The sequence below is a fragment of the Talpa europaea genome, assembly GCF_964194135.1.
Source record: "Talpa europaea genome assembly, chromosome: 8".
NCBI classification, from domain to species: Eukaryota; Metazoa; Chordata; class Mammalia; order Eulipotyphla; family Talpidae; genus Talpa; species Talpa europaea.
Genome location: NC_140075.1, coordinates 122,417,436 through 122,430,954, shown reverse-complemented (window position 1 = coordinate 122,430,954; position 13,519 = coordinate 122,417,436). Strand labels below are relative to the sequence as shown.

Here is a 13,519-nt window from a genome sequence, read left to right as displayed (position 1 = left end):
GCCGCGCGCGGACCCAGCGACTATTGGCTGAGGCCGGCAAGAGCATGGTGGCGGGGAAACTGGGAAACCTCCTGCAGAAAAATTAAATCGGACCCTCGTGTCATTCACGAAATTTAACCAAAATGGATCCGAAACGTAAATATTAAGCCTGATACCACGCAGCCCCCAGAAGAAAACCCCGGGAAGAAGCTCCTCGCATTGTTCTTGGCCACGGCTGTTTGGAGAGGACAACAAGGAGCAAACGACACAAGGAAACAATACAAGCGGGTCTGCATTGAACTTTAAAAGCTGATGCCGAGCAAGCAGCAAATGATACAATGGCAACCTCGAGAACGGGAGGAAATGTTTGCAAAGCTCGGGAGGGACGAGGGATTGTGCCCGAGGTGTGCAAAGAGCTCACACGAGCAGGCAGCACAACAAGCGACCCTGTTTTGAAATGGGAGGAAACAGACGTTTTCCTACAGAGAAATGACAATATTGAAAAAGCCTGTGCGAACGCGCTCCGGGTCTCTAGTCCTCAGGGAAATGCATCCGACCCCAAGAGGAACCGCCTCTCCCCAGCCGGAATGGCCGTCACCACAGCCCAGGAGCTGCCCGGTGTCGGGGGACGGGCAGTGCAGGCCCAGGCACAGTCGGTGTGATGCTGGCCGCGTCAGCACAGGGAGAGGGGGTCGTGAGAATACTGTGTGGCACAGCACCCCAGGCCTGGGCATCTGCCCTGCCCAACACAGGCAGGTTTCCCCCGATGGCGGCACTCCCGCGCTGACTGAGGCGCGACGCAGCGCTGGCAAGATGTGGCAGCAACGTAGGGTTTCTCGATAGATGAGAGATTTTGAAAAATGAAATTTAAAAAAGGTTAAAAGCGTGAAAGGGTGAAAAAGTTATTGGCGTGAGGATGGCCCCGTGCGCGTGGGCAGGTGTGGGCCTCGGCAGGCAGGGGCGAGGCCTCTGGACCGCCCTGGGCAGGCTGAGAACAGGTGACCCTACGGGGAGCGAGCCCCAGCGGTGACAACGCTGGCGGCGGGGCGGGCGGGCAGGGAGGCTGCCGGCCACACGGCGGCTGGCAGGCGGGTCCCGAGGGCTGGCGGCGGCCGGGGCACAGCCGCAGCGTAAACATGCAACTTCGGGGAGCCGGGAAGGAGAGGCAAGCGCCGCAGCCCGGGGGCTGGCTGACGGGGGACGCCGCTCCCGCCGTGCCAACGCGCCAGAGGGACGCTGTTTGTCACAACACAGGCGGACCCGCCGCACCTCACCACGAGAGACCAAGGGGCGCTGGTGCACGCCGCCCGCCAGCGACACGGGCTGCGAGTTCCTGTCTCTCATGCGCTCTGCGACCGGGGGCCTCCCTGGGCTCAGACTCGGCGCGAGGAGGCTCTCCGCAGCCTCTGCAGCGAGATTGCGTCCCAGGCCGGGCGCCGACCCTCACGGGAGGCAGACCCCCAGTCTCCCTCTGCTCCCCTCGGCAGTGGGTTTCAGTGGCTCCGCCGGCTCCGACCCCACTCTGTCTCTGGGGAGTCCTCTCACCCGCCCCTCTGTCCTGCACCCCAGCTCTTGCGTGCATACAGAAGCCCATCTTGCTTCAAAGAGCTACGCGACAATCCCATGGCCGGCGTCATGTTAATGCTGAAACGCTGACCGCGCTCCCGAGGGGCAGACGCTGTGCTCTGTGTCCAGGGAGGCCCGATGGAAAGGAAGCTTAGGCTGCTCGGGCGGAGTTAAGCTCGCCTCTCCCCAAGGGCAGCATCCTGCTGGCGGAAGATCCCAGGGCTTGGGCCTCCCCCTGCTGGCGCAGCGGGCTGAGCGCAGCGCTGTGAAGCTGCCGCAGCCTCTGTGGTGCCGGTTCAATTCCCAGCCCGCCAGGGAGATGCCCGCGCGGCGCGGCAGACCTCTCCGCCCGCCCCCCCCCCCCCCCCCGCAGCGCCCCTCAGCAGTGCGTTTCCGTCCTTCTGCCCGCTCTGCTCCCTGCTCTGTGTCTGGTGGATCCTCCGAGGCGCTCCCGCGCCTCGGGTCTGTACCCCAGGGCTTGTATAAATAAATCAATCTTTAAAGGAAAAAAAGAAAAAAGAAAATCCAAGCGGTTACTTTTAAGCCGCTAGAACTAAAAAGCTTCTGAAGTGCAAAATAAGCATCAAACGGATTTGCCACTGGCCCCGATTCCACTCCTGGGCAGCTGCTACTTCCCCCGGAGGCCGCGCCCGGGTCACCCCAGCTGGGCTTACAGCAGCCCGGGCTGGGCGCGCACTGCCCGGGGCAGCAGTGGGCCAGGAGGACCCGGCCAGGCACGCAGCAGGTGTGCTGGGTGTGCTGGGGGTCGCCGCCAGGCAACGACTCAACAACCGGGCATGGCTCAGCTGAGGGGGTGCTGCCCCGGCGCCCCCACACCCCGCGCCCCGGAGCTGGCGCAGAGGCAGGGGCGGGAAGGACGCGGGGAGCTCCCGCACCCCTCTGCGGGGCACAGCCGCTCTCGGCACCTCTGGCCTCTCCCCAGCGCGGCCCCACCCCCACCCCCGCCACCCCCAGGGGAAAGTGCTCCCGCGGTCAGCTTGGCCAGCTGGACTGAGCCCAGCCCACCGCCCACGGCTGCCCTGGGTGGACAGGCAGCGCTCCTGGGGGTGACCTGCTTGGCCACAGCCCACTACGGGCTGGGGAAGGAGGGAGGGCATAGGGGGCAGGAGAGCTCAGCGCCCACGATGCCCATTATGGAGAAAGGCGTGAACTCGCCCTTAAAGGAGTTGAGGGAACGTCCGTTGATTCTGGGACCAGAGGCCCAGGTCGGCGCCCGCTGGGAGTCAGGTCTCAGCTCCTGCCCCTGGCGTGGGCTCAGGTGGGGCTGCAGGACACGGACAAGATTACCCAGCGGACACCGACGTGCGGTTTCAAGGTTTATTTCATTCGTTCCACGACGGGCCAAAGGCTGGGCAAGGCGGCAGCGCGGCCCCTCCCCAGGGTCCTGGCCTCCCAGCCTTGCAGGTCCGGCTGCCCGCGCCCGCGCCGGCTCAGGCCGGGCACTGACGCTACTTCTCGTGCTTCGCCCGGGCCGGGAGGGGGGTGTTTGGCTGGTCCTCATCCGTTTTGGCTTTCTCTTCGTCCACCGTGACTTCTTTGACTTTGGTGGTCACGATCGTCCGCACGTTTGTGGCCACGCCGAACAGCAGCGCAGCTATGAGGGTGTAAATGCGCGCGAAGACTATTCTCAGGATGACCAGGGGCATCTCGCTCTGTTTGACTGAGCGGTACATTCTGGGCGGGGGGCCGCTGTCCACACTCCCGCCCGCGCCACGCTTCAGGCACCTGGGAGGGTCCCAGCCCACGTGGCAGTGGCAGTTCCTGTTGCTGTTGCAGACCCCTCGGAGGCTGCACTTCATGGGCAGACAGTCGTAGCCTATGTCGGTGATGCGCCCGCTGCATCGGTTTTCGAGACACAACAAGTCACGGGCACAGGGGGTGCCATTTCTCACGTGGCCGATGTCCGTGGTTTCCGTGCCTCGGTGCTCATCCACCCCAAAGCACCAGGACCCTGCCAGCAAAGACTGGTGGAATCCGACGTGCTCCTGCAGCCGGGGGAGATGGGTCACGTTGGCACACTGCAGCCGTCCGCACTTCACGTCCGCGGCATGACAACCCACGTAGATATTTTTACCCCTCTCTCTCCTGCAGTGTCCAAAGCGCTTGCCCCTGATGTTGATCGCGTAGCAGGCATCAGGGGCGTTGTGGGCGTGCTCCCCAAAGATCTCCCTGCAGTGCATGGTGCGGTCCGTGCAGTTTCCACGGTAGCAGTAGCCCTCCTCGGAGCACGGGGTTCCGTCCTGCATGTGGACGTTCAGGGGGCAGGCCCGGGTGTCGCCCCGGCAGTACTCCGGAAGGTCGCAGATGCTGACGGCGGGTCTGCAGAGCGTGCCGGCCGGGGAGAACTTGCAGTTGGTGCAGCAGAGCCCGGTGTCGCAGACGCTCTGGGGCATGAACTTGCAGTCGGTTTTACAGCAGGAGTTGCTGTAACACTGCTTGAAGGAGCCACAGTCGCACTGCTCGGAAGCGTCCAGAACACTGTTCCCGCAGCGCTCGTGGGTCAGGCTCTTGTTGTAGTATTCCATGCCTTGGTCATACAGGCATGCCATCACAAGTGGGTTCAGCATTACGTGCTCGAGGTGCATGAAAGAGCAGTTGCTGAAGGCGTCCGTCAGCACCGGGTACAGGTTCATGATGCAGGTGGTCCGCCGCTGGCAGGTGCAGCCTTCTCCGTCAACAAACACGCCAATGTTCTTGGCGGTCTGATGGGTAGCTAAGATGGACAGCTGGAGGACGTGTCTGCCGAGGTGGCCCAGCATGAGAATGCTGAACTGAAAGCACACCTTGTAGGGCTCCACCAAGTACTCGACCTCGTGGGGCCCCTCCCGGATCAGCATGAACGCGGAGTGGGGTAAGAGGGCCGGGAACAGGGTGCGCTGGTAGTACCGCGAGAAGGGGCTATTACGATAATGGTAAGGTGTCAGGCTCGTGGGGTCCCCCTTGTTGTATACGATGAGGCTGCCAATGTAATACCTGATGTCCAGGCCCTGCAGCAGCGTGTCCATCAGGCTGGCCATCTGCATGAGGAACTGGGCGGTCTTGGACACGTTGCCAAGCATGTCGTGCGTTGACTTGGAGCCCAAGAGCAGGCCTTTTATACGTCCCGCATGGGATGCAAAAATCTTATTGGATAACCGGGGGCCCACAAGGACGTTTGCTCGGGCGAGCTGGGGGTCCACAACCTGCTCCTCCCCCAGCCGGTATGTGGGCCCCGTGGCGTTGGCGTCTGCCACGAGCTGAGACACGACGTGTTCAAAGGTGGGGGAGCCCCGGAGGGGCTTGACTTCGTAGGCAAGGTCATCCAGCTTCATGATCCCCTGCAGACCCCCGTAGCAGGTGTCCACGGTGACCATGGAGAGAGGGACGTCCTCCAGGTAGCCCAGGTAGTAGCAGTCCAAGGGGAAGAAGGGGTAGTCCGCCTGCAAGGCCCCCTGATCGTCCTGGGTCATGAGCAGCAGGTGTCGGGGCCACACCAGCCTCTTGCGCCGCATGTGGATCACGTGCCTGTGGCCCCCGAAGCGCAGGCTGTAGGAGAGCCAGCCGGGCGCGCGGACGCCCTTGCCACGGCCCAGCTCCTTCCTGGGAATCACCACCTCGGAGGACACGTAGCGCCACGACGGGCGGCCGGGGGAGGCCTGACCCGGGGCCAACACCGCCCAGAGCCCACAGAGCGCCAGCAGCAGGCGGGCGGCCCTGAGGCCGGCCTGGCCCGTGGTCCTGCTCGGAGCCATGCGCCGGTGAGACTGGAGAGAGGGTGCGAAGCCAGCCCTGAGCCCGCTCAGCCCCTCCTGCCGGGGCCCCTAGTGACACAGGCCCTGCCCTGGGGGGGCCACGGGCCTTAGGTAACAGTCAGGGGCGTGGCGGGGGCGGGCGGCCTCCGCTCAGCTGGGGGGGGCTGGGGCTCCGGGCCCTGCCTTTGGGGCAAACATGGAGCTGGGCAGGGTGGGCTGATGCAGGGGTCCAGGGGCTACAGGGAGGAGGCCGGATGGGGGATGGAGCTGCCGCCCCCTGCCCGGGCTGGTTTTCAGCAGCAGGGGACGCCCTATTTGCATGTGTCCTGCTATATAGCAGCTCTGGCTGGGTCTGGGCAGAGGAGCCGGGGAGGGTCCTGGGACGTGGGGTCATGACACACGATGAGCAGGTCCCTTATTAGGGCCAGAGCTGGTGACCCTGAGCCCCTGTTACTTGCTGGGACGCAGGCCCAGGTGCTGGTGTCCCCACGTGCTCTGTGGGGTCTTCTCATTGAGATCTTTATGTTTTGGGTCTGCTCCTTGGCCTGAAGTGTCATTTCACTTGCAATGGTTGCTTCTTTGTTGTGCCTTTTCGTTTGTGTTCATGCATCACAATGGACATGTCTCACATGCATCCCACGCGAGCCTCACCCCTGAGTCTGTGGCTAGTATTCGCATTTTTGTGCCTCTGATTTTGCAGAATTCATGGTTTCCATCTACCTAGTCTGGAAAACAAGTATCTTGAACTGTGCCTTTGTGTCTCATTAATTGGTGTCTTCTGTTTATTTTTAAGGATTTACTTATTGATGCATACAAGACCTGGGGTGCAGGGCAAAAGTACAGGGGCGGTGGACTCCCCAGAGAGAGTGGGGAGCAGAACAGTCAGCTCTACTGAAATCCACTGCTGAGGGGAGCAGCGGGGAGACAGGAGGGGTCTGCGGCCCCTGCGGGCAGCTCCCTGTGTGGGGATCGTACTGGGACTGCAGTGGATGTGGAGAGCTGCATCGTGCAGAGACTGAACCACTCGAGCCACAGGACCCCCCGGTGTCTTTGTGTTTCTGATCGTTTCTTTCATTCCCGGAACCATTTTAATTCATTGTCGCCCCATGTGTTAACATCGTTTGGCTTCCCCGGTCTCGGGCGCCCAGGCCACGCGGACATCACCAAAGCGAAAATAAACCTGGACGTCTGAGTGCAGAACTGGGGCCACCGAGATGAGGGTGGGGGACTGGTGTGGGGCAGGAGCAGCCCATGGAATGTGTGGGGGCCCCGGGGAGCCCAGGGCATGGAGGGTGTGAGGGCGCCTGTGTGAATGTGGACCCGGGGCCCGAGGAGCCGACGCGAGGATGTGAACCCGCTTTTCCCCAGAGGACAGTGAACAGCAGGTGCCACACGTCGTGACCGTGGGGATCGTGTCTGTGTCGTCCCCGGGCACAGGGGCCCCAAACTGGGACTTGTCCGCACGGGGAGAGCCTGAGAAACATTCCCAGGGGAGACCGTGACGACCCCGCGGCCCGACGGTGGCTCGTGGGGGATGGAATGAGACACGTCCCCGCAGAGACAGAGCAGGTGGAGTCACGACCCGTGGCCAGAGCCTGTGACTCGGCCAACACCCCCCAGGGAGGGACAGAGCAGGCCTGACCCACGGGGACACAGGGGGGGCTCGGTGATTAGACGGACATTGTCCCTGAAGCAATTATCCAGAAACTGCTGGAAATTGTTGCAGAAATTGGTTTCAAATACTCCAAAAAATCCATAGTTTGAAGCAGAGCCAATGACTCCAACGCCAGCGGCAGGAAGGAGACTCTGTCCAGAGCTGAAGAAAACGGACAAACAAGTGAAACCACAGCTGAGACACGCAGGGAGACAGAAGGTGGTGCTGGAGGAAGAAGCATCACACACGCCTGTGCTCAGCACCACAGCGGGAGGAGACGCAGATACACAGGAGGCGACACGGAGAAGGAGACGCGGCCACAGACCCTGGAGAGGGAGGGTCCTGCGGGGCTCCGGGGTCGTGTCTGGGCCGGCCACTGGGAGGAGCAAGAAACAGACGCCCAGAACCTCAGGCGCAAACATCCCCTCAGGCCAGAGTCAGGAGGACAGAAACCCGCAGACCAGCTGCCAGCAGGACAGTGGACACAGGATCCCGAGTCTCCCCTCACAGCACCACGGGGCCTGCGGGTCTTATTTGTGAGCCCCGACCCCTGGGGAACCCCGGCCCGAGCTTCTCCCTCTGCAGGGACCCGGGGGGGCCGCGCTGCAGGAGCAGGTCAAGAGGCCCCCGGGGTCCCGACCCTGAGACAGACAAGGACGTCGCCCCGGCAGAGACGCCGCAGACCCGCGTCCCGACCCCACAGACGCAGGAGCCTCCACAACATCTGAGCAAACGGGGCTCTCACCCCGCGGAGACACCCCGTGTCACACATCGGGGTCTGTACCCCAGGGCTGGTATAAATAAATCAATCTTTAAAGAAAAAAAGAAAAAAGAAAATCCAAGGGGTTACTTTTAAGCCGCTACAACTAAAAAGCTTCTGAAGTGCAAAATAAGCATCAAACGGATTTGCCACTGGCCCCGATTCCACTCCCGGGCAGCTGCTACTTCCCCCAGAGGCCGCGCCCGGGTCACCCCAGCTGGGCTTACGGCAGCTCGGGCTGGGCGCGCACTGCCCGGGGCAGCAGTGGGCCAGGAGGACCGGGCCAGGCACGCGGCGGAACAGGACTCGGCTGGCAAGAACCATGACCAGGGGCCATTAGCGGCCACGGGGATGGCGCTGGGAGGGGCATCAGAATAAACGGGGGCAGGAGCTTTGGGACGCCCCTGGACAGCAATAGCCAAATCAAACAAATATCGACAGTCCCGTCCACCAGCAGCCAGAATTAGAAAGCAAAACTTGTAAAAGCGACGCCATTGACAGCAGCACCCGCCCGTCCAGGCGCGCCTCGAGGCCCGGGCTGAGGCCGTGGGGGAGCGTGGGGCGCGGGGAGCCCCCCCTGGGCCACTGGGCTCGGGGTCTCTAGGACGACACTTGACCTCAGACCGCGATGCAGACGCACAGCCAGCAGAATTCAGTTCCCAGCGGAACCGGTGCTTTACGGACATTCAAAAGCAAGTTTTAAAATTCACAGGGAATGTGTAAAAATTCGGACATTGCAGATGCTCCGGAGTGACATCAGGTTCAGAACTTGTGGGGGCGCAGCGAGGAGGGCAAGGCAGGGCCACGCGGCGGACCCAGGGGCAGGCCTCACAGGGGTGGGGGTTTCGGCGGGACCTGAGGGTGTCCCGGCCAGGGGCCCTGCTCCGCGTGTCGCGGGGGCACGCCCGGTGCGCTGGTCCAGACACCTGTCCTTGGCGGGGGGAGGAGACAGGCCCAGCCCCCGGGCCGGGGTCCGCAGGGTCGGGGGACCCCCTTCCCGGGCTCTGCCCCTTTGCCCTCCCCCGGCTGTGAAGTCTTGCTCTGATGATTTGAGTGAACGATCAAGCCTGAGCCCATGAAACCACAGCCCCCCACCACCCCAAGGAGGCAGCTGCCCCCCCAGGCTCATCCCCCTCACTGACCCCTTCGCTGCCCTCCAGGCTGCACCCCACGCTGACCCCCGACACTGCTCAGCGCAGCACTGACATCCTGCTGCCCTGAGGGCCGCCACCCGACACAAGCCGGCCCTGCCAGGCCCTTGCCAGCCCGTCCCCCTCCCCAGGCCTGGCCGCCGGACGCCGGGGTTGACCAGGCCTTTGTCTTCAGGACTCCAGGCCGCCTGAACCGCTGGCCCTGGCGGCCCGGCCACGGCGGTGAGGGCCAGGCTGGGAGGGACGCACTCACCGCCCATCAGAGCGTGGACCGGGAGACAGCGGCCGGTGGGGTGTCCTGGGGGCTCGTCCACGCCTGCCCGGCACTCGCACCGCCCGGGCCTCGGCCCCCGCCCGGACCCTGCATTCGCTCCCCGGCCTCACCACCATGTGCGCACGTGGTCACGGCTCTGCCACTACTCAGGAGGGGAGACCCCAGGACCGGGCTCCTGCACCCTGGGGGCGCCCGCTCTGGCCACTGTCTGCCAGGCGCACTGGGCGGAGGAGATGAGGGTCAACACCTCGTTCTCTGCTTGAAGAAGCCGCAGGCTCGGCTGAGGGTGGAGCAAGGCGCCCCTCTGGGACTGGGGGGACACTCGGGGACGGGGCTGGGGGCGCAGGGGGACGGGGACCTGCAAGAGCAGCCGCTGCCCAGGCACAGGAGACCCAGCCCTGCGGAGAGAGGCAGCTGGAAACATTCTCGTTTTGCTCTTATAATTTGCAAATTCCCTACAATAAGGTTTTCAAATGTGCCTGTGGAAAGCTCAGCTGCTGGGTCGCAGGGCTGTCCAGACACACGTCCCTGTGGCCAGGCGGCCTCCGGTCAAGCTGGCTCGCGCTAGCTGGCCCAGCAATGGCCAGCACCGTCCACCGGGGCCAGAGGCGAAGGCCCCAGCTCCTAAGGTCACCCACACATGCCGCGTGCCCCAGGGCCAGAGCCCACCCCAGCGGGCAGCAGACGCAAGGGCAGCCTGCTGGCAGCTGAGGCGCCCGTCAGGGGCCACCTACCGGGCACCAGCGGGGCCACGCAGGAGCGGACCCAGCAGGGCACGGGGGACGTCTCATCCCGCACACACCCACACACCGGTGCTGGCCGTGGGCCGCGCCCCTGCACCACAGGGCTCCCACCCCACTGTGGGGCCCACAGTGGGGTGGGAGCCCTGTGGTGCAGGGGCGCGGCCCACGGCCCAGCACCAGGTGTGTGGGTGTCGTGTGCGCGCTCTGAGACGTCCCCCCCAGCTCCCTGAGCCCCCACTGGGGACCCCCCAACTCCTCAAACCCACCCCCTCACCAGCGCCCCCCAGCTTCCTGAGCCTGGCCCCCCACCTGGCCCTCAGGAGCCCCAAGTGGCTCTTGGCAGAACCAGGACTCCCGCGCCCTCCTGGGTCAGCCCCCCTTCGGGCTCTGGTGCGCTTCCCGGGGCCGGGGACCCAAGGGTGAGCTCGGCCTTCACTCCAACAGCCCCCGCCCTGGGGAGCAGGCCCTAAGCCAGTAGGCGCCTGCTCCATCCTCCTGGGCCCCACCAAGCTCGCAGCCACGGCCACTGCCACACACCAGCCCTGACCCCGCTGGGGCTGGGACACAGGCCTCGGCAGGCCCAGTGGGCACAGTCCCCACCCCGGCTCGGGGACCACGGGGAGCGGCCTGCCCGCGGGAAGGGTTGCTTGGCACCACAGAGACAGGGATGTGTCCAGTCCACCCTGCTGGACAGGCTGGGGCCAGCCCGAGAGGCCACCACACAAGGGCCCACGCCTGGCCTCATGTCCGGAGTTCCAGGCACTGGGGCCAAAGGGAGCGGGAGGTGGGCCGGGCACGGAGCCCCCTGGGGCGTGGTGGTGTGGGCACCAACCCCAACAGAGCCCGGTGGTCAGGAGCAGCAGGTGGAGGGCTGTTTGCCCACCCGACGGGCAGCAGCCTCCTGGCGGACAAGGCCGGGTCCGGGCCCGCTGGTGCGAGGTCTGAATTCTGGGTGTCTGTGGAGAGGCGCCCACAGAGGGGCAGGGCGGGCAGTGGTCAGCTAGCCTGGCCCTGCTGACTGCTGCCCTGGGGGGCCGGGGGCGGCCTGGCAGTGAGGCGGCCTGTCCCTCTGGGGCGCAGCGGCCCCGGCAGGTGCAGAGCGCTGGGCGCGCGGGGGACACCCCGGGACACGTGCCCGTTCCTGCTCTCAGCCCCCAGCGGGGACGGCAGGGCTGCCCGGGCGGAGGGCTGCCGGCTGACCCCGGGGGCCCCGCCTCGGGCCCCTGGCCGGAGGTCAGGCTCCCCTGCTCCGGGCATCGCGGGGCGCAGCAGCAGCTCCCCCGGCCGCCGAGGACGCGGGGCGGCTGGACCTCGGCGGCCGCAGCCTCAGTGCGGCCACCCGCGGGCGCGGCGGCCCCGCCCAGCGAGGGGGACGGCCCGGCACCCCGTTCCCGCCCCGCGCGGCTCCGCGGGCGGAGGGGGCGGGAGCGGGGCCGGCGCGACGGGTGACCCGCCCCTGCGCCCCGCCCCGGCCTAGTCCCGCCCCCGGCCGGCCGGAGGCCCCGGCCCGCCCCCCGCCCCCAACCGGCCCCGGCCCCCCCCCCCCCGCCCGCCTGCCTCCGCGCCCCCCACACCCCCCCCCCCGCCCGCCTCCGCCCCGCGCCTCCCTCCCCGGCCGGCGCCGCGTCCCAGGCCTCGCCCCGGCCCCAGAGGCCCCAGAGGCCCGGAGGGCCCGCCCCGCCCCGGCCTCGCGAGCCCCGGGGCGCCCCCGCCGGTGACCCGCGGAGGCCGGGCCGGGACCCCTCGGCGCCCGCAGGCGGCCCGCGGAGCCCCCGCGCCTGGACCGCGAGCCCGACCCGCGCCCGCCAGCGGGGCCGACGCCCGGCGCGCCAAGCCCAGCCGGGCTTCTGCGGGACAGCGCCGGCCCCCCCAGACCCGCCCGGCCCGCCCGGCCCGTGGCGCGCACCGGGGCGGCAGCGCGGAAGGGGACACGGAGGGGGGACACGGAGGGAGGGAACACGGGGGGGGGAACACAGGGGGGCCACACGGGGGGACACGCGGGGGGGACACGGGGGGGGACACGGAGGGGGACACGGGGGGAGACACGGGGGGACACGGGGGGACACGGGGGGAGACACGTGGGGAGACACGGGGGGGACACGGGGGGGACACGGGGGGGGGGACACGCCTCCCGCCCGCGCCGGCCCCGCCCCTGCTGGCTGGGGCGGGATTTGGGGATTTTGTGGGGGCGCGTGTCACGGTGGGGTACTGTAGTAGTGATGGTATCTGCTACGACCACAGTGACACAGCCCTGCGCAAAAGCCGGCCCGCCCCGGGGCCCCTGCTCCGCCCGCTCGCGCCGGACGCCCGGGCTGACCCCGACGCCGGGCCGGGGCGGGCACGTTCCCCAGGCTGCTGGCCAGAGCCGGCCTGCCCAGCGCTGCCCCGCCCTCCACGCCGCACCTGGCGGGCCCCCCCCCCCCCCCGCGCACCTGGCGGCTCCCCACCCCCTGCACGCCCGCACCTGGCGCCCCCCCCACCCCCGGCACCTGGTAACCCCCCACACCCGCACCTGGCAGACCCCAGACCCATCCACGCCCACACCTGGCACCCCCCCTCCACGCCCGCCCCTGGCAGCCCCACCCCCGCACCTGGCAGCCCACCAGCCCCCTCCACGCCAGCACCTGGCCCTTCCCCCTCGCCCCCACACCCCCCCCCGCAATTGGTGGGCCCCCCAGCGCCCCCTCCACGACTGGCTGTGGCAGTGCCCTTCAGGGCGCCTCAGAGAGAGCCCCGGGCCACCCCCACTGCCCGGGTCACCCACACCCTCGGCCCCGATGATGGTGGGCCTAGGGGCGGGCCATGTCTCAGTGGGGAGACGCACCCCCAAGCCGGCGGGCGGCCCGTGTGTGAGGGGCTCCTCTCCCTGGGCATGGAGGGCGCCCTGGGGCAGCCGACTCCCCAATACCCCAGCCGGGCCAGCCCTGCCAGGCCCTGCCCCGCCCTGCCCGGCCCAGCGGGCAGCCGCCCCCTACAGCCCCGGCCGCCCCTCTGGACCACACGGTGGTCCGGAGCTCCGGGAGCTCCGGCCTCAGGCCCCGCGGGCGCGGCCCAGGAAGGGTGGAGGCTGAGCGGGCGGCGGTGTCCAGCGGCCACTGGGACCCTTCACTGCGGCCCTGGCGGCGGGGGAGGGGGGAGGGAGCAGGCCGGGGAGGCCGAGTGGCGAGCACAGAGCATGGGGCAGAGGGGGAGGGGGATGGGAAACGGGGGGAGGGGACACGGGGGGGGGGGGGTGGAACCGTGGTGGGGGGGTACACGCCTCACGCCCTCACTGGCCCTGGCCCGCAGGTCCGCCCGGAGCCAGCAGGGGCGCTGGCGGGATTTTGTGGGGGCGCGTGTCACGGTGGGGTACTGTACTGGTAGTGGTTGCTACTACCACAGTGACACAGCCCCGCGCAAAAGCCGGCCGCCCCGCGGGGCCCCTGCTCCGCCCGCTCGCGCTGGAGGACCGGGCTGACCCCGACAACGGGCCGGGCACCTTCCCCAGGCTGCTGGCCAGAGCCGGCCTGCCCAGCGCTGCCCCGCCCTCCACGCCGCACCTGGCAAACCCCGCCGCACCTGGCGGCCCCTCCACCTCCCCACGCCCGCACCTGGTGCCCCCCCCACCCCCCACCCCCCCCATCCTCCAGACCCGCACCTG

General features: G+C 67.4%; 1 protein-coding gene and 1 gene segment (V, D, J or C); one reads left to right on the top strand and one right to left on the bottom strand.

Annotated features, from left to right (window-relative positions):
* Window positions 1-3,014: 3,014 nt before the first annotated feature.
* LOC311175482 (disintegrin and metalloproteinase domain-containing protein 21-like) lies at window positions 3,015-5,297 on the bottom strand (the record flags this gene model as incomplete). The annotated part of the gene is made up of 1 exon (XM_084240350.1): window positions 3,015-5,297. One exon carries the CDS (start codon window positions 5,295-5,297, stop codon window positions 3,015-3,017), a length of 2,283 nt encoding a protein of 760 aa, XP_084096476.1.
* A 196-nt stretch (window positions 5,298-5,493) lies between these two features.
* Window positions 5,494-13,519, top strand: part of LOC311175481 (Ig mu chain C region membrane-bound form-like) — a 17,057-nt gene continuing 9,031 nt past the window's right edge. Inside the window, exons 1-5 of the C gene segment in view lie at window positions 5,494-5,508; window positions 8,994-9,084; window positions 9,793-9,948; window positions 10,157-10,298; window positions 10,639-10,811.